We start from the raw sequence: 20,418 nt of genomic DNA, 5'->3' as shown, positions 1-20,418 counted from the left end.
GATAAGAGACAGGGAAGGGTAGAGTCAGAAAAGAGAGAGGTAACAGAAAAGATACAGAAAGAGACCCAGGGTGTGGAGAAAGAGAGGTTAATTGAGAAGCACAGAAACATACAAAAGGGCATGAACAAATTTTGGAGGTGATGGATACATTTGTTATCCTGGTTGGGGTGGTGGTTGGATGAACGTGGGTCAGAACGCATCACGTTGTACATATTGAACATGAGCATTTTATTGTAGCCCAGTCATACCTCAATAAAGCTGTACGAAATAAAGCAGAAAGAGACACCGGTTAGGCGCCGTAATACTGAAAGAGACTCAGAAGGATTCCAAGGCCAGCGGAACACAGAGAGAAGCCTAGAGCAGAGGGAGGCGGGCAGGGGAAGCCGAACGAGATAAGGCACAGGGAAGACGGAAAACCGAGCCCAGCGCGCCTCCGAGCGTGCGAGGCGCTGGATTTGAGGCTGGAGAGGCCCCGCGGCCAGAACTCTGGAGACCCCTCCCCATCCCGGGGCCAGGGAGGTAGGGAGTGGCTTTCGGGACTGGGTGGGGGGATACTTTGGGGGCGGAGGTGGGGGGAAGGCCGGAGGAGTGGTTGCTAAAGCCCGGTAGGGCGCCTCACTACCCGGGAATGCGCCCCGGGGATCAGTGGGTGGTTATAACCCAGGCCGGTGCCGGGAGCCGAGGAGGAGGAGGAGGTGGCTGCTGCAGGATCGCGGCGGCGGCGGCGGCGGCGGCGGCCTGAGAGTCTGCGGCTGAGCCGGGACCCGGGTCCCCACCCGCCACCTGGGGGACGCGACAGGTGAGCCCTGGGGAGGGGCGAAGGGACGGAGAGACGGCTTCGCGTGGGCTCTGGTCTGGGAAGGATGCGTCCGGGTCCTCCATCCCATGTCCATCCTCGCTCGGAGACCGGAGATGGGAGGATGCTCCGAAGTCTAGAACTTCCCCCTTGTCTCAACTCAGCACTCTGGGTGGACCACGTGCTCATGGCCCCTCTCTGCTCTGAGCAACAGGATGTGGAAGGAGATGGGAGGTGGGATAAGTGGTCCCAGAATCACCCGCCCATCCTCTTCTCACCCACCCACCTCCATCAGGTGCAAAGACCATGGCCGCAGCAGGAGCCCCCTGGTCCTGGATGGTCCATGCCCTAATCGCAGCCCTGATTCTGGGGGCGACAGGTAACCAGGACCTCAGTGTGTGCACACAGGCCAACCGTGCTGGGGTGGGAGGAGAGGGCTGGGGAGCTGTCAGGGACTCTGTGATCCAGGGGGACCCCATGTGACCAGTTATGGCCACCAGGGTCGGGTGACTGCGAATCTGCATTTGTGATTGTGTGTGGTGGTGGGACTGCTACGTATGTGAGCGTGTGTGTGTGTGTGTGTGAGTGTAAGTGTGTGTGTGGTGCCTTTTCCCATATCAAGTGACTATCTTTGACAGGTAGGACTACCCTTTGAGACTGTACATGTGGTCGTGTGACTGAGTGTGTGTGCATCTAAGATGATGTGTGTGTCTCAATGATTGTGTGGGTGGCTGTGTGTGTGCTGTGAGTGCTACTGCATGTATGGCTGTGTGTGGCTGTTTGGCTGTGTGTATGGATGCCAGCTGGTTTCTGTCCCTGCATCACAGGATTGTGTCTGACAAAAGTGCTTGGCGCCGTGAAAATGTGTGGCTAGGTGCCTTCACATAGCAATCTGTGATTGTGTGATTGTGGCTGGGTGAGAGGTTATGGGTGGTTATGGGTGGCTCTCTTTGTGACAGCTACATGTATTGCTCACTGGTTTGACAGCATGGAGATCAAACCAATCGATCTTAAGGGAAATCAACCCTGAAACACTCATTGGAAGGACTGATGTTGAAACTGAAGCTCCAGTATTTTGGTCACCTGATGTGAAGAGCCAACTCATTGGAAAAGACACTGATGCTGGGAAAGATTGAGGGCAGGAGGAGAAGGGGATGACAGAGGACGAGATGGCATCACTGATGCAATGGACATGAACTTGGGCAAACTTCAGGAGAGGGTGAGAGACAGGGAGGCCTGGCATGCTGCAGCCCATAGGGTTGCAAAGAGTCAGACACAATTGAGTGACTGAACAACAACAACTTCGTGTGGTTGATTAAGGCTCTATGTATGAGTGACTGTATATGGCCATGTGTTTGTAGGATCTAGCTCCCTGACCATGGATCGAACCTGGGCCCCCTGCATTGGGAGCTTGGAGTCTTAGCCACTACTGGACCACCAGGGAAGTCCCATGACTGCGTGTTTGTAGGGGTTGTATAAGTGACCACGCAGTGGTGTGTGTGGAGTTCCCATCCCTCCTGTAACAGACCAAGTGTGCAGAAGAGGCTGTCACCATGAGACAGTGGCTGTGTGACAGTGAATGAGGCTAGGTGACTTGCCCTGTGTCATGCTTGGTCCACAGAGTCTATCTAACCTTGTCACTATGCTATCGTGCTGTGTGCAGAAGTGAGGGGCAGTCTCTACATGTCTGTGCACAGGGTATATATATATATATATATATATATATATATATATACACACACACACACAGGTCACTAAGATGCTGTGTGTGGGTGAGTGAGATCGTGTCAGTTCAGTCACTCAGTTGTGTCTGACTCTTTGCAATCCCATGGACTGCAGCACACCTGGCCTCCCTGTCCATCACCAATTCCCGGAGCTTACTCAAACTCATGTCCATCAAGTCGGTGACACCATCCAACCATCTCATCCTCTGTCGTCCCCTTCTCCTCCCACCTTCAATCTTTCCCAGCATCAGGATCTATTCCAATAAGTCAGTTCTTTGCAACAGGTGGCCAATGTATTGGAGCTTCAGCTTCAGCATGAATATTCAGCTCCTGTGAATATTCAGGACTGATCTCCTTTAGGATGGACTGGTTGGATCTCCTTGCAGTCCAAGGGCCTCTCAAGAGTCTTCTCCAACACCTCAGTTCAAAAGCATTGATTCTTCGGCACCCAGCTTTCTTTATAGTCCAACTCTCACATCCATACATGACCACTGGGAAAATGTCAGCCGCCCCCGAATGAGTGTACTTGGGGAGCGTCTGCACCCCGAGGCAGAGCTGCGTGTGGGGATGATTCATGTCGCTGTGTGTGTGCGTGTCTGTGACAGCCGTCACAGACAGGCGATGAACAGGCGATGGGAGAACCGGTGATGGAATAAGGTATCTGGGTCCCTTCGTGCAGGTTCGTGTGAGGAAGAAGGGTGCACATTTGTGTTTTTGAATTCACAAAACAACTCTGCTCCCCACCACCCCACTCCGATGAACCCCTTCCCCCTGCCCTAGTCTGAGCACTTTTCCTAGCTCTGTCTCTTTTCTTCAACCATACCCCTGGTTCAGACTTTTCTACACTCCGGGGTCCTTGGGCTGTGCCCCTCCACCACGAAAGGCCCCAGCTTCTTTGGGTTTACCTCCTTGAGCCAGGTTCTACCTCCGGTCCCGGCCACAGTTCCTAGAACCCAGCCCTGGCCTCTTCCTCCAACTCAGGGCTCTTTATAGAATCACTCCTCCCCGTGACCCTGGCCTTGGCCTCGTCCAGATCGATTTCAAGCCCCACCCATATCTCAGGCCCTGCCCACACAAGCCCAGACCCAGCTCTTTAGAAGGCTTGATTTCCTCACTTTTGGAAACTAGGCCCCACCCCTTAGGGCCCTAGCCCCGCCCCTCATCCACCGACTGGCCCCGCCCCCTGAGTTCAAGCCCCGCCCCCGAGCGCCATCCCGCCCACTTTCTGCCCCTAGACCCAGTTCTTGCAAACGATGTGGCTTCCTGCGACGACCCGTCTGCCTTCGGGCCCTCTGGGAGCACCCCGGACCTCAGGCCTGGGGCGACGGAGGACACCCGGGCGGATGAGAGCAGCAGCCGCATTGTGAATGGGACCGACTGCGAGAGGAACAGCCAGCCGTGGCAGGCTGCGCTGTTGTTGAGATACAACAAGCTCTACTGTGGGGCCGTGCTGGTGGACCCGCAGTGGCTGCTCACGGCTGCCCACTGCCGCAAGCAGTGAGTGGGGGCTCCAAGAGGAGGGCTGGGGGAGGGGCATGGGAGGTCTGGTGAGGATGGGATGGGGTCGAGGGAGCAGGAGGTGGCAGAGTTGGGGGCGGAATTTAGAATGGAGCTGGGGAGGAGAGTGGGGCGGGGATGACGTTAGACTGGGAGGGGGTTGTGGTAGGGGATGGGAGTTAGGGATGAGCTGGATTTGAGGCTGGAAATGCAAGCGCTGGATGGTTACGAATGCAAGGCAGGAGACACAGGAAACGCGGGTTCGATCCCCGGGTAGGGAAAATCCCCTGGAGGAGGAAATGGCAACCCACTGTCAGTATTCTTGCCTGGAGAATCCCATGGACAGAGGAGCCTGGAGGGCTACGGTCATGTCCAAAGGGCCGCGAAGAGCGGGATACGCCTGAACACGCCTTCTTTAAAGGATTAGGCCTGGGTGAGGGCTGGTTTGGGGTCGAGAATGGGTTGGGTTTGGGTTTGAGCATGCATATGCTGATGCTTTGGAATGGAGATAGTATTAGGTTTGGCTCTGGAATTAGAGCTCTGGATTTTGGCTCTGGTGAAGATGGGGATGCAGTGGAGACAAAAATGGAATTCAGATATGGTGGGGCTTGGGACTAGATGTAGGACTGAAAATGGAGCTGGGATTAGAGCTATGGGTGGGGTTGGAGATGTTCAGATTTGAGGTTGGACATGGTTAGATTGGGCTTCCCAGGTGGCACTAGTGGTAAAGAACCTGCCTGCCAATGAAGGAGACGTAAGAGACATGGGTTTGATCCCTGGGTGGGGAAGATCCCCTGGAGGAAGACATGGCAACCCACTCCAGTATTCTTGTCTGAAGACTCCCATGGACAGAGGAGCCTGGTGGGCTACAGTCCATGAGGTTGCAAATAGTTGGACACAACTGAAGCGACTTAGCATGCATGGTTAGATGTGAGATTGAGGATGGCTGTATTTGGGGTTGAGAATGAATTTGTTCATGGTTTTTGTGGGGGGCTTCCATTGTGGCTCAACTGGTAAAGAATCCGCCTGCAATGCGGGAGACCTGGGTTTGATCCCTGTGTTGGGAAGACCCCCTGAAGAAGGGAAAGGCCACCCATTCCCGTATTCTGGCCTGGAGAATCTCATCGACGGGAGCATGTTGGGCTACAGTCCATGGGGTCGCAAAGAGTCGGACATGACTGAGCGACTTTCACTTCACTTTCTGTGGGGAAAGGATTAGAGTTGGCGCTGGGGACAGGCTAGAGACGCGTTTGCCATTGTGACTGGGGTGGGGTTAGGCAAAGGGTTGGAGGCAAAGATGGTGTCGGGGATGGGTTTGAGGATGGGGGTGAAATTGGGGTTAGGGGTAGGTTTGGCATGGGAGTTGGCATTGCATATGGGTGTCGGGATCAGAGTCGGTGGGGTGATCAGCACCCACCTTCCTCAGATTTTTCAGAGTCCGTCTTGGCCACCACTCGCTGTCACCCATGTATGAGTCCGGGCAGCAGCTGTTCAAGGGCATCAAATCCATCCCCCACCCTGGCTACTCCCACCCCGGCCACTCCAACGACCTCATGCTCATCAAACTGAACAAAAGGATCCGCGAGACTCCGTATGTCAGGCCCATCAACATCGCCTCCCGTTGTCCCTCTGCTGGGACCAGCTGCCTGGTGTCTGGCTGGGGAACAACCAGCAGTCCCCAGGGTGAGTGTTCGGGTCTCTCTCTCGATGCCCACCTATGTCTGCCTTCTCTCCTTCGTCTCTGAGCACTCTGCCTTTCCCCCGTCTCTCCGCCCCGCCCCCGCCCTCCACCCGCCCTCCGGCAGCTCTTCCTCCATCACTCACCGCCTACCCCGCTCTGCGGTCTCTCTGTTCGACAGTTACCTTCCCCAAAGCCCTCCAGTGCCTGAACATCAGGGTGCTGAGTGACGACCAGTGCAAGAAGGCCTATCCAAATCAAATAGATAACACCATGTTCTGCGCTGGGGACCAGGCGGGCAGAGACTCTTGCCAGGTAAGGCTGGAGACTTCTCCATTCATTCCAGGGGACATGGGTTTGATCCCTGATTCAGGAAATAAACTCTCACATGCCGAGGGACAACTAAGCCCACTTGCTGCAATGAAGACCCAGCAAATAATAACAATGATAATGATGATAATAATAATAATGGTGGCTCAGTGGTAAAGAATGCGCCTGTCAGTGAGGAGACAAAAGTTTGATCCCTGAGTGGGGAAGATCCCCTGGAGAAGGAAATGGCAACCCACTCCAGTATTCCTGCCTGGAGAATCCCATGGACAGAGGAGCCTGGTGGGCCACGTGCAGTAATAATATACCCTATTTAATCCCACCATTAGTACCACCATTTCAAATGTAATTAATATGTAAGAATTAGGAATGAGGTGTTTTACATCCTTTGAGTCTCATAGTAAGTCTTTGAAAGCTAGTGTGGATGTTTTTCAATGGTTTTTCTTTTTCCTGTTTTTTTTTTCTTGTTTGTTTTTTTGTTTGTGCTAGTGTGTCCTTTTCCATTGACAGTATATCTCAGATGGGGCTAGCCGTGTCTCAAGTGCTCAAGAACACCGTGTAGCTAGTAGCCACTGCGTCAGACAGCACTCATCTCAAGGGAGAGATCAAGCCTGTGTTATATGGACAGGCAGGGTGTGCCCTGAAAAAAGATCCCACATCTAAGGGGCCACCCTTCGTACCACGTACATCACATGTGTTCAGTTGCTCAGTCATGTCTGACTCTTCGTGACCCCATGGACTGTAGCCCACCAGGCTCCTCTGTCCATGGGATTTCCCAGACAAGAATCCTAGAGTGGGTTGCCACGCCTTCCTCCAGGGGATCTTCCCCACCCAGGGATCAAACCCAGGTTACCTGCATGGCAGGCAGATTCTTTACCATCTGAGCCACCAGAGAAGCCCCGATAAACATCACAGGTTTGTCTTATTTATTTTGGCACTTTTCAGGCAAGTGTAGTCTTAAGAATCTTATCCCCACAAAATCTGTCGTAGGAATGTTTTCTGACAAATGCTTGTAAAACATCTCAAAAAAGGAAAACAGGAACTAGGGGTACTTTTTAAAAGGCAGTATTTAATAGACAAGATTGATCACAAAGTTATTGGTGTAGTAAATAAATTAAAAAAAAAATCCTATGGTCAAGAAACTGCATAAACAGTTTCAGAAAGTGGTAAGGACCATGAAGAAAATAAAATGTAGTTTTATAATAGCAAGTGATGGGGGAGCAACATACGGAAGGGTGGTTGGAAGGACCTTGAAGAGGTGACATCTGAGCAGAGATTGAATGACACACAGGAGCCAGCCTTGCAGAAGTTAAGAGCAAGAAAAGCATGTGCAAAGGCCCTGAGGCAGGAAGGAGTTCCACTGATTCAAAGAATAAAAAAAAAGAGCCAGCATGTTTAGGGGACAGAGGTTGAGAGTGGAAGGATGAGTGGAACCCAGTGTTCAGCAAATACTTCTTGATTCCCAGGACACAGCTTCTTTATGTTCTCATGGCCTCTTTATTTGTTGAGGATGACAGAAATTAATGTTATAGCTCAGGACCCTTCCCTGTAGTCAGGTCTGGATGCGTGCTAAGTTGCTTCAGTCTAGTCTGACTCTTTGTGATCACATGGATTGTAGCCCGCCAGGCTTCTCTATCCATGGGACTCTCCAGGCCGAGAATAATGGAGTGGCTTGCCATTTCCTTCTCTAGGGTATCTTCCAAACCCAGGGATCAAACCTGGATCTCTTTTGTCTCCTGCATTTGGCAGGTGGGTTCTTTACCACTAGCGCTACCTGGGAAACCCCCCTCCCTCCAAAGGAACCCTTTTCCCTCTAAAGGAATGTAAATTAACAAGCTCTCTGCTGGCAGGATGTATGTTCAGTAATACTGGTGTTTAGTAAGCTGTGGGCTCAGACAGCACTCCAGACCCATTCTGATGTCTTGGGAAAGCTCCCCTACCCCAGAAATCTTACAAATGTAACAAATGCAAAACCTTCCCAGGTCCACCCGCTTAATCTCTGTTCCCAGTTAACACTGGAAGCACACACATCTGGATGGAGGGATTTTTATGAGAAGAAAGCAATCTGATTCAGATACCAAAATCTTAAAAAAAAAAAAAAAAAGCTTTAAATTTTGTATTGGGGTGGAGCCAATTAACAATGTTGTGACAGTTTCAGGCGAACAGCAAAGGGACCCAGTCACACACATACATGTATCCATTCTCCCCCCACACTCCCCTCCCATCCAGGATTCCACATGACGCTGAGTTCTGCATTCTCTACTGTAGGTCCTTATTGGTTATCCGTTTGCACTAGAGCAGCATGTACATGTCCATCCCGAACTCCCTAACTATCCGTTCCCCTTGGCACGCGTAAATTGGTCTCTAAGCCTGTGAGTCTCTTTCTGCTTTGTAAATAAGATCATGTGTATCATTTCTTTTTAGACTCCACATAAAAGAGATGTTTCTCCTTCTCTGTCTGTCTTACTTCACTTAGTGTCCGGATGTCAACATCGTAAAATACGTAGCCTTTCTGTAGCCAAGGGTAGTACCTTGGTTTTTTTTTTTCCTAAACCTCAAGTGGCTTTTTCATACCCGAATGCTGTCTGGGTGTGGCCACTAAAAGCAAGAAGTAATAACAATCATACTAATACTATAATAATAATAGGAGCTAATTAATTGCCAGACACTCTTTTTAAGTGGTTCAGAAGCATCAGCTCAATTAACCCATTTAACCATTATTATTAACTCTGTTTTACAGACAAGGAGCCAAGGGTCAGAGCAGTTAACTCACTGCCGAGCGAAAGGAACTCTGCAGGGATATTAAACAACAGCGAACAAAAAAGGAGAGAAATTAAACCACAATAAAGTGGAAATTTAGCAATTGGGGCAGCAGAGCTTTTTTTGCCTGGAAAACAGCATCTGCATTATAATATGAGAAGAAGCCAGGTTGGAGGGATTTTGCATAAACATAAACAAGAAGTGACAGGAAAAATGCAGAGTATTATTATAGGAAGGGTAATTACAGGGAGCTAAGGGAATTAAGCACAGGCAACCCAAATTAGTCCTCGAGAGCGATCCTCAATTCTGAACCCCCGGGGGACATGTGACAATGACTGAAGATGTTTTTGGTTGTCTCAATGTGTCTGGGGAGGGAGGGAGAGCCTGGTGTGTAGTGGCTGGAGGGCTGCTGCTAAAGGTCTAACAATGCACAGGATAGCCGCCCACAGTGAAGAACTGTCTGGTCCCAGTGGGTTTCCCAGGTGGCTCAGTGGTAAAGAATCTACCTGCCAGTGCAAAAGCCACGGGGGACACAGGTTCCATCCCTGAGTCAGGAAGCTCCCTTGGAGGAGGAAATAACAACCCACTCCAGTATTCTTGCCGGGAGAATCTCATGGACAGAGGAGCCTGGCGGACCACAGTCCATGGGATTGCAAAGAGTCAGACACGACTACATGACTGAGCGAGGCTGCAGAATGTTAGCAGTGCCAGGCTGAAAAAGCTTCACCCAGGGGTTGATGACTGCTCCTCTGCAAAAGTGAGGTATAGGTACAAGGCGGATTGATGTCAAGGATGGGTAAAGAGTGAGGAAGGGAAAGGAAGGCGTGTCCAGGAGGAGAAACTCAGTTGGAGGGAAGAGGGAGAAAGAAATAGAAGGAAAGACAGGCCGTGAGGGAGACAGACAGAAAAGAGAGGCTTTGGGTAGAGAGGGACAAAGGGTCAGCGCATGTTAGTCACTCAGTCATGTCCGACTCTTTGCGACCCCATGGACTGTAGCCTACCAGGCTCCTCTGTCCATGGGGTTCTCCAGGCAAGAATACTGGAGTGGGTAGCCATTCCCTTCTCCAGGGGGTCTTCCTGATCCAGGTAATCAAACCCAGGTCTCCTGCATTGCAGGCAGATTCTATACCATCTGAGCCACCTGGGAAGCCCAGAGAGGGACAAAGGGGGTTTCTGAAGGGTGGACTTGGGGTGAAAGAGTAAAATGCTCTCCATGTGTCTCTTTACCTGTGTCTCGCCCTCTGGTGTCTTCCTCATCTGTGTGGCCCCCTCCCTCTACCTCCCCGCATCGCTGCCTCTCTGTGCCTCCCTCTCTCCTCCACAGGGTGATTCTGGGGGCCCCGTGGTCTGCAATGGCTCCCTGCAGGGCCTCGTGTCCTGGGGAGACTTCCCCTGCGCCAAGCCCAACAGACCCGGCGTCTACACCAACCTCTGTCGCTTCACCAAGTGGATCCAGGAAACTATCAAGTGCAATTCGTGATTCATTCCTGGATCCAGCATTCTGGACTCTCCTCATCCCCCTGATCCCCCCACAAGTCCCCGCCTGTGCAGGGACCCTGACACTCCTTCCAGACCCCAGTTCTTTCCTTAAAATGTTGAGGTTGCTCATCTCTCCAGCACCGCCCTCCACCTGGAGTCAAGATCCCCTCTCCCCAGTGGAGAGACCAGTCCTTCTGGTCAGATCCTGAAGACAGTCCCCATAACACCCAGGGCGAAGGCTGCACCTCAGTCTCCCCAGTGCTTCCTTCCTCAGGTCCAGAGTCCACCTTCTCTGCAGCTGTGACCCAGATTTGATCCCAGAAATAAAGCACCTGAGAAGCGGGCTCCGTGTGTACAGTCTTCCTTGAAAGGCCGGGTGGCCAGGAACAAGTCACTGGCCCTTCTGCACTGCTGTTTGCTCTGTTGGGTCATCTTTGCGACTGCAGGAAACAGATTCTTTTGATCAGCTTTTCAGTTTATTCACAAATGCTGATCGACTGACGATTTCCTGCTAGGAATGGGTCCACATGCTGGGGATACTACAGCAGGCAGAACAGATAAGATAGACACATTTTATACTCTAATAAGTGTGTAAGTGATATGAATAAAAGGAGAACAGGGCATGGGGGAAGAAAAGGAATGTTGGGGGAGGGGCGTGTTTATACCGGATGGTCCGAAGGGTGTGGGGGAGCAGTAGCCACCCCCACCCTCGTCCCAAGGTGTCCACATCCTAATCCTGGGAATCTGTGCATATGTGACTTCGTGTGTGTGTTAGTTGCTCAGTCGTGTTCAACTCTTTGCAACCCCATGGACTGCAGCATACCAGGCTCCTCTGTCCATGAGATTGTCCAGGCAAGGATACTGGAGTGTGTTGCCATTTCCTTCTTCAGGGGTTCTTCCTGACCCAGAAATGGAACCCGGGTCTCCAGCATTGGGGGCAGGTTCTTTACTGTCTGAGCCACCAGGGGAGTCCCATGACTTTACATGGCAAAGGATGTTGCAGCTGTGACTAAATTAAGGATTTTGAGAGGGAGAGGCCAATACAATCCAAAGGGCCCTTATAAGAAGGAAGCAGGGTAGGGCATCAAAATGAGAGAGAGACTGGACGATGCCATGCTGATGGCTTTGAAGATGAAGGAAGGGGCCATGAGCCTAGGAATCAGTTCAGTTCAGTCACTCAGTTGTGTCCGACTGTTTGCGACCCCATGAACCTCAGCACACCAGGCCTCCATGTCCATCACCAACTCCCGGAGTTCACCCAAACCCATGTCCATCGCGTCGGTGATGCCATCCAACCATCTCATCCTCTGTCATCCCCTTCTCCTCCTGCCCTCAATCTTTCCCAGCATCAGGGTCTTTTCAAATGAGTCAGCTCTTTGCATCAGGTGGCCAAAGTATTGGAGCTTCAGCTTCAACATCAGTCCTTCCAATAAACACCCAGGACTGATCTCTTTTAGGATGGACTGGTTGGATCTCCTTGCAGTCCAAGGGACTCTCAAGAGTCTTCTCCAACACCACAGTTCAACAGCATCAATTCTTCTGTGCTCAGCTTTCTTTATAGTCCAACTCTCAAATCCATACATGACCACTGGAAAAACCATAGCCTTGACTAGACAGACCTTTGTTGGCCAAGTAATCTCTCTGCTTTTTAATATGCTGTCTAGGTTGGTCATAACTTTTTCCTTCCAAGGAGTAAGCATTTTTTAATTTCATGGCTGCTGATGGCTTTGAAGGTGAAGGAAGGGGTCATGAGCCTAGGAATGCAGATAATGAAAAAGGCTCAGAAACGGATTCTCCCTGAGAGCTCCCAAAAGGAATTCAGTCCTGTCTGCCAGTGCCTTGATTTTAGCCCAGTGAGACAACACTGAACATCTGACCTCCAGAACTGTAAGACAGTAATTTCTGTTGTGTGCTACTAAGTTTGTGATCATTTGTTACATCAGCAATAGGAAACTAATGTAAAGAGCCTCTCAGAGAAGGAGGTATTTGAGCTGAGACCTGCGAGATGAAGGGTTTCTCTGGTGGCTCAATGGTAAAGAATCCGTCTGCTAACGCAGGAGACGCAGGTTCTATCCCTGTGTTGGGAAGATCCCCTGGAGAAGGAAATGGCAGCCCACTCCAGTATTCTTACCTGGAAAATCCCATGGACCAAAGAGGCTGGTGGGCTACAGTCCATGGGGTCCCAAAGAGTCAGACACAACTTAGCGACTTAACAACAGCGTGTGAGATGAAAAGTGACCAGCCCCAAGAATGTCTGGGACCTGGAATTCCAGATTAAAGGTTAAATGCTTGGGCTGCAAGATGGTGATAGAATGGGTATTTCTGAGAATGCAAAGAAGGCCAGTATATCTGGAAGCTGGTTTGTTTGTTTCCCTAAAAGGTCGGGAAGTCACCAGAGGTTTTAAAGCCGGCTGGTGACAATGCTGAGCAGATCATTCCAGATATTGGTGGAAAACAAAACGGAGCTGCTTATGGGCCAAAGTTAAAAAGGGAGGTGCGTTATCAACAGACTGTCCATGACTTGCAGTTGGAAAACGATGGGACAGATAGTTGCCTCTAGGACGGCTCACTCTTTCCCCATGCAATCTTGCTTTCATGGTCTCCTCATTTTCTGCAAGGGGCCTCTGTTTTCTCATCACTTCTGGGACAACTGGCTCCAGTGATTGGGTTGTCTTAGTTCACAGTCAACAGAGAGGAAAAAATCTGATTGGCTGCTCGTGGGTCAGGTGCTGACTCTGGATCCAATCAGCTATGGTTAAGGAGGTGGGGCCACCTAATACGGGCCAAGCAGTCCATCACCCCACCTTCAGCAGCAACCCGAGGGGCAGTGCCCTTGAGAAGGCTGCAGGGTGTGGCGGTGGAGGAAACAGACCCATCTGGGGACAGGAGTTTTGGTCTTCAGAATCCAGACTTCAATATTGTATTTGCTCTCAGTTCACCCAGATTTTTGTCTATAGATGTGAACGTTTCCTTCTCACCGTTGCCCTGTATGTTATTGTGTAAACGTGCTTCAACTTACTTACTCATTTTTACTTTGGATAAGTACTGGAGTAGTTTCTAGGTTCTTCAACAGTTTTAAACAGCTTACCTTTTTCCTGATGTAACATCTATTGGTCCAGTGGCTAAGACCACTGCCCTCCCCACATCCCTGGTCAGGGAAATAAATCCACGTGCGGCAACTAAGACCCGGTGCAGCCAAATAAATAAATATTACGCCCCTAAAATTGCAAAAAAAAATCTATGGTGAAAAGAGTTTAGGAGAAGCCATGTGCTTTGATTCTCCACCCACCCCATCCGCATTCTTCTTTCTGCTGATGGTGGAATCCAGAGACGTCCTGGATGGATTTAGACTCCAGGGTCAGCAGGAGATCAGAGGGGAAGTGTGTGGGCCAGAAGACAAAAGTCGAAGAGGTGGCTGTCATTCTCTGCACCGCATCACCACCTGAGACCCTCTGTTTCCATGGCATGGCACGTGACCTAAGTAGACTTTCACCCTACCTCTGGGTGGCCACGTGATCCAGTTTTAAGCAGTAAGACAGCAGCTGAAAACTAGCAGCTGGATTTTCCCGGGAAGTTTTTGTTCTGCTGATAAAATGGAGAGCATCATGTTTGGACTTTCCCCCTCTTCCCACCTGGCATGTATGTGCCCGGAGGCAGACCTGCCACTATGAGGATAAAAATCACAGGATAAAGATTGGGTCGCAAGAAGCAAGAGGAATCCTGCATTCTTGGTGAACTGCTTAAGTATCTGCTTCAGGCATGGACTTCCAACATCTGGGCTTGAAACAGAGAGAATAAAACCTTAAGTGTCGGGGCTTCCCTGAGGGTCCAGTGGTTAACAATCCTCCTTGGAATGCAAGGGCCACCGGTTCGATCGCTGGTCTGGGAAGATTCCATGTGCCGCGGGGCTACTGAGCCGGAGCACTGCAACTACTGAGCCTGCCCGCCTAGAGCCCCGTGCTCTGCAACGAGAAGGCACAGCGGGGAGAAGCCTGTGCGCCACAGCTACACAGTAGCCAGCACTTGCCGCACCTAGAGAAACCCCAGTAGCAGCAACGAAGACTGAGCGCAGCCAAAAATGAAACAAGTAAATAAATGTATTTTTTAATAAACCTCAAGTGTCTGAGCTACTGGAGTTGGTTTTTAGTATGCTGATACGGCGGAGATGGTGGAGGGAAACGTTTCCAGGAACTAAAAGCCAGCAAAGACATTGCGCAGATTTTCCTTGGCAGGTTCGACTTTCTCTTCCTGAGTGAGGATGTATCTTTTCGGACAGGGAGGCCAGGATGGGGCAGGCGTCAGTAAACAGTTCCCATGAAGGGTGGAGAGGATCAGTGTGTTTCCTGCACGGTGATGTAAGCGGTGAGAATAGAGTTATGGTGGTGCAAGAAATAAGCTTCTTGCCCTACTAGACATACTGCAAAACAAAAGGAATGTATTTTTTAAGTGAGGCATTAGTGAAAGAACAGATAAATGGGTCAGTGACACAGAGAAGGAGCTCAGAAAGAACTCATGGGAACTCGATGTAATATTATATACTATATATAAAATACGGTAAAGTAGCAACTCAAATTAATAGGGGAAATTTTAATGGGGAATTTAATAGTTTTATTTAACCCTATTTATTAATAGGGGAAATACGGTACACTTAACTATTGGTATTAAGAAAACTGGCTCACTATGAGGAGGAAAATAAACCCAGATTTCTATCTGACACCACACAAGAAAGTGAAGTCTAGAAGTATTAGGGACCAATATGGAAAAGATATCATTATAAAGTCAGTAGGAAAAAATCAAGGAGAATACCTTTGAATCTCTGGGACAAGGAATAACTTCTTAAGACTTTAAAAGCAAAGATATTAGAACAAAACATTGGTTAGGTTGATTATGACAAAATTAAGAATTTGGGTTTAAAGGAGGGTAAAACAGACCTTTGATGGGCATTTGTCAGAATGGGAGAAATTATTTGTAAAATCAAACATGAACCAGGGGAAAAGATGGAAAAGAGACCAATGCCTATAATAGGCTGAACACTGAAGAAACGATGCTTTCAAATTGTGGTGCTGGGGAAGACTCTTGAGCATCCCTTGGATTGCCAGGAAATCCAACCAGTCCATCCTAAAGGAAATCAGTCCTGAATATTCATTGGAAGGACTGACGCTGAAGCTGAAGCTCCAGTACTTTGGCCACCTGATGCGAAGAGCCGACTCATTGGAAAAGACCCTGATGCTGGGAAAAATTGAAGACGGGAGGAGAAGGGGGTGACAGAGGACGAGATGGTTGGATGGCGTCATTGAATCAATGGACATGAGTTTGAGGAAAGTCGGGGAGACAGTGGGGGACAGAGAAGCCTGGCATGCTGCAGTCCATGAGGTTGCAAAGTTGGACACGACTTGACTTGTCGACTGAACAACAAGGAGAACAGCCTGTGAACTGATAAGCAATAAGATGGACACCCTTAAGGGAAAATAGGTAAAGGACTTGAATAGGCAATTTGCAAAAAAGCTATGCAAATGAGGGGATGTTCAAACTCATTAGGTATCATAGAAATGTAAACTGAAACAACAAGATACTACTTTACGCCCATGAGGGTGGAGGAAATTAGGAGGATGCGTAGCGTGAAGTATTGCTAGGGATGTATAGACATTAGAATAGTCAGGCGCCGCTTGGGTACGTGTGGTGGTTTCAATTCTCTGAGGAAGGATTCTGGCACTATTTCATCAAATTAAGCATACCCACACCCCATGATTCAGCCATTTCTATCATGGGTATCCATCCCAAAGAAATTCTTACACACCCACAAGGGGACACGTACGAGGATGTGCCTCACAGTCTTCTTTGTGGTGTCTCGGAGTTGGCAGCCATGGCGTGTCCGCTTCCAGGGAGACTCTTGGGTGAACGTGGGGACAGCCTCCGTGGAGTTCCTGCGATGAGGCAGATGCAGGAACACAAAAAGCGTGGTCGAGTCTTAGAACCACAGCGCTTGTTTGAAAAGCAACTAGGAAGCGAGGGAGAGGTGTAATCCAACATCAGTGACATCAGTTAAAAATACATATAAGAGCTACATGACATGGTTGTGAGGCTGAAGGAGGAAGAAAGGAAGAGGGAAGGAGAGAAGACAGAGAAAGAAGGATGGAAGGAGGGAGGGAGAGGAGACAGATAAAAGAGGGATTCCATGTAAACCAGCGATGATAATGTTAATAATCATGTGTGTATGATATTCAACCTCTGACCTAAGGTCTAAAGGCAGTAAAAGAAAGAAAGAAATGAACTCGTCAAATGATCGAGCAGCATCTTGCCCAGGGAGGCGCTGAGCCTCTCCTGCAAGACTGTGGAAGCTGTGTGTGCTGTTTCTACTCCATGGCCACCTTCTGATACTGCTCTATATCCCTCACTTGTTACTTAAGTCTCTCAATCTAACCTGACATGGCAGCCCATCCCTCCCAGCACACACACCAAGGGAACAGGGTTGGCTCAGGACATCAGAGAAGCCGAGACGAAGGGCGAAAAGTGTCATCGGGTGTGTCCACAGAAAGCTGGTGTGTCCTCCGCCTGGTGCCCTCGCTCTTGGGGGTGCCTGATCCAGGCTAGAAACCCAGGTCAGGGAGTGGCCCCAATTTTGGTGGTGGGAGGATCTTCCTCATGCATTCCACACACCAGATAAGCACCTAATTGTTGGCCCCAGAGAGGCTGGCAGTGGGTTACCTTGTATTAGTAATAATAATAATGATGCTGATGATGACAGCTCGCATTTACTGAGTGCCAGACACCTCGCCGCATGCGCGGCGAGCCTCGTCTCTCCGGTTCTGACAGCAGCCTCTCTGGAGGGAGGCTCTCAACAAATCAGGAGGCTGAGGGGCAATGAGATTGGGTAAATCCAGCTCCATTTCTGCAGCTGGTACGTGGCAGAGCTAGGATGTGACCCAAGGAGTGGGAGTCCTGAGCTTGTGCCCGAAACCACAACGCACTTGGGCCAACAAAAGCAAACAGAGGGACATAGAGCCAAACAAGAGATGACAATGAGTGATGACGGGAGGGGTGCGGAGGGATGAGGGGAGAAAGAGAGGAGGCGGGAGAGACTGAGATCTTTAAAGAAAGAGAGGCTGAGCCTTCCCTGGTGGTCCAGTGGCTAAGACTTCACCTTCCAATGCAGGGGTGTGGGTTCCATCCCTGGTCAGGGAGCTTAAGATCCCACATGCCTCAGGGCCAAAAAATCTAAAACATAAAACAGAAGTAATAGTGTAACGAATTCAACAAAGACTTTTAAAGAGGATGAGATGGTTGGATGGCATCACCGACTCAATGGACATGAGTCTGAGGAAGCCCCTGGAGATGGTGAAGGACAGGGAAGCCTGGCCTGCTGCCGTCCATGGGGTGGCAAAGAGTCGGACGTGACTGAGTGACTGAATAACAAAATGGTCCATATCAAAAAAGAGAGAAAGAGAAATCTTTAAAAAAAAGGGGGGGGGGGGGGGGGGAGGGGGGAAGATAAAAGAGGTTAGAATTTAAAATCAGACACAGATTTCAAGAGTGGGGAAGAAGGAGCCAGCCCTTTGGGAAACCTCAGAGAAAGACTAAAACAGAACTACAGAGAAGGACTGAGGGGGATGGAGACAGAGACTTGGTAAGATAGATACTAGATCGATAGGCAGAGGATGGTTAGATAGAGGAAAGAGAGGCACAGGAAGAGACAGTAAAGTAGGAAGGATTCCTGCAGTGAGCTTTAGTTGGGAGAGGGGCAGTCGTTGACCCCAGATTTCCTTGGCTGACCCTGATCTGGTTCTCCCTGCACTTCTAGATGCCTAAGTCTCTCCGCCCACCGCCACCCCCAAACGCTGTGGCCTTGCCACCAGCCTCCAGAGCTCCCATCTCGTTTCCCTCGGCTCCTGCGCTGAGTCTCCCCGTGGGTCGGGTCTGTCTGGTAGTAAAGAGGGGACGGATGTGCAGACTGGCATCCGCTTCCTGTTTCGTTCCCGTGGGACGATTTCACAGAGCTACTATGAGCACTGAAGGAGAGAACGTACCCTTAAAAGTAAGCGCAGAGAGCTGGGCACTGAAAGACCGTGTGAAAAGAGTTGTTTCCCTAACGATTATTAACATTACTGAGTTCCCTAAGCTGCCCTGTTCAATTGCTCAGACAGGCATCGATCCTTCAGCCCTCGCCTATCGGCATCCTCTGGGTGCCTGTTAAAAGAATCAGTTCCTGGCCCCCTCCTCGGACCAACTGAATCAAGAGTTGCAAGATTCCCCGGTGATTCATGTTCAGGTCTGAGGTGCGCCCAGGAAGAAGGCGTTTTAAAAGCCGCGGTGTTAGAATCCACCGTTTGCTCTACGGCGCCACCTCGAGGCCCCTTGAGGAAACGCCTAGGGGAAGCCATGAACGTGGCCGGACATTTTTTGGAGTCAGGATTCTGAGCACCAATTCCTCCGCTAACTTTGAGCAAGTTCCTCGACCCGTCTGAGCGGTGGATGGAATCAAACTCCTTACGGGTAACACCGCGATGACAGTGCCACCTCCTGCCCAGCGTCTGCCCCAGAGTTGGTGCAGAGAAAAATATGCCACCACTTTGAGAATGCAGCCCAATTTCGAAGACAGCGAGTGCCTACACATAATTGGGGGGGGGGGGGGTGCAGATCACCGTATCGATAATATTATGGGTTAAGTGGTGTTCCCCCGGAAGATATGTCAAGGTCCTAATCCCCAGTACTTCAGAATGTGACCGTATTTGGAAATAGGGTCAGTGCAGATGTAATTACTTGAGTTCATACCGAAGTAGGGTGGACCTGAACCCAATAAAACCGGTGTCTTTATGAGAAGAGGGAAGATGATGTGAAGACAGACTCACGGGGGAGAACGCCATGTGAAGACAGAGGCAGAGATGGAGGGGTGCAGCTGCAAGCCAAACACTGACGGCCGCCAGCAGAAGCTGGAAGAGGCAAGGAAAGATTCCACCCCGAGTTTCCGAGGGAGCTCAGCCCTGCAGACACCTTGACTTCTGGCCTTCAGAACTGTAAGAGAATGAATTTCTGTTGTTTTCAGACACCCAGCTTGTGACACCTTATTACAGCAGTCCCGGAAAAAGAATATTCACGGGAAGGTTAATCATCTGTGTAAGTTAGATTAACTGTTAGTCGCTCAGTCGTGTCTGATTCCTTATGGCCCCATGGGCTGTAGCCCACCAGGCTCCTCTGTCCATGGGATTCTCCAGGCAAGAATACTGGAGCGGGTTGCCGTTTTCTTCTCTGGGGGATTTCCTGGCCCCAGGATCGAACCCAGGTCTCCTGCATTGCAGGCGGATTCTTTACTGTCTGAGCCACCAGGGAAATTAAATAAGGGCATTAGAAAATGTATCAAGACCCCTTTCTTTTAAATTTTTATTTATTTATTTAGGCTGCGCAAGGCTTCCTCTTGCCAGGCGCGCGGGCTTCTCGTTGCTGTGACTTCTCTTGTTTGCAGGGCACGGGCTCTAGGCACACAGGCTTCGGTATTTGCATCACTCGGGCTCAGTCACGCAGGCTTAGGTGCCCTGCAGCAGGTGGGCTCTTCCAGGACCGGCGATCTAAACAGTGCCCCCTGTGTTGGCAGGCGGATTCTTAACCACTGGACCACCAGGGAGGTCCAAGATTCCTCTCTTTGAGAGAAAAAAAAATCAAAGATAGGTCTACTTTACAACAGAAAGTTTGAGCAAGCTTGGGGAGTTGGTGCTGGACAGGGTATTGGAGAAGGAAATGGCAACCCACTCCAGTGTTCTTGCCTGGAGAATCCCAGGGACGGGGGAGCCTGGTGGGCTGCCGTCCATGGGGTCACACAGAGTCAGACACGACTGAAGTGACTTAGCAGCAGCAGCAGCAGGGAAGCCTGGCGTGCTGCAGTCCACGGGGTCACAAAGAGTCGGACATGACTGAGCGACTGAATTAAACTTACAACAGAAGATAGGCAAATGGGCAAAAAGCAAGTGAAAAGATCGCAACATCTTTAATCATGAGAGAAATGCAACTGAAAACCATCAGAGAGTTGTTCATAGCGGCTTTATTCGGAGAGGACTGGAAGCAGCCCAGGCGTCCATAGATGGGAGAACGTATAAACGAAACTGCGGTAGAGTCCAGCAATGGGATATGCCATTGAAAGGAACAAATTACCACTGAGTGAATCTCAA

At 50.1% G+C, this 20,418-nt stretch overlaps 1 protein-coding gene across 2 annotated transcripts; it reads left to right on the top strand.

Moving 5' to 3' along the window:
• Window positions 1-355: 355 nt before the first annotated feature.
• Window positions 356-10,604, top strand: KLK5 (kallikrein related peptidase 5). 2 transcript variants are annotated; one of them, XM_044931379.1, is made up of 7 exons: window positions 356-519; window positions 665-799; window positions 1,092-1,175; window positions 3,756-4,017; window positions 5,444-5,700; window positions 5,877-6,010; window positions 8,763-8,881. In XM_044931379.1, exons 3-7 carry the CDS (start codon window positions 1,103-1,105, stop codon window positions 8,826-8,828), a joined length of 792 nt encoding a protein of 263 aa, XP_044787314.1. In that variant the 5' UTR covers window positions 356-519; window positions 665-799; window positions 1,092-1,102; the 3' UTR covers window positions 8,829-8,881. The 2 variants fall into 2 exon arrangements, with proteins under 2 accessions (XP_044787314.1, XP_025125863.1); XM_025270078.2 differs by lacking the exon at window positions 8,763-8,881 and adding an exon at window positions 10,107-10,604 and having other exon boundaries at window positions 367-519.
• The last annotated feature ends 9,814 nt before the right edge of the window (window positions 10,605-20,418 follow it).

The sequence above is a fragment of the Bubalus bubalis genome, chromosome 18, assembly GCF_019923935.1.
Source record: "Bubalus bubalis isolate 160015118507 breed Murrah chromosome 18, NDDB_SH_1, whole genome shotgun sequence".
Taxonomy (NCBI): domain Eukaryota; kingdom Metazoa; phylum Chordata; class Mammalia; order Artiodactyla; family Bovidae; genus Bubalus; species Bubalus bubalis.
The sequence above is the reverse complement of the archived record's forward strand: the minus strand, read 5'-3'. Positions and strand labels throughout refer to the sequence as shown.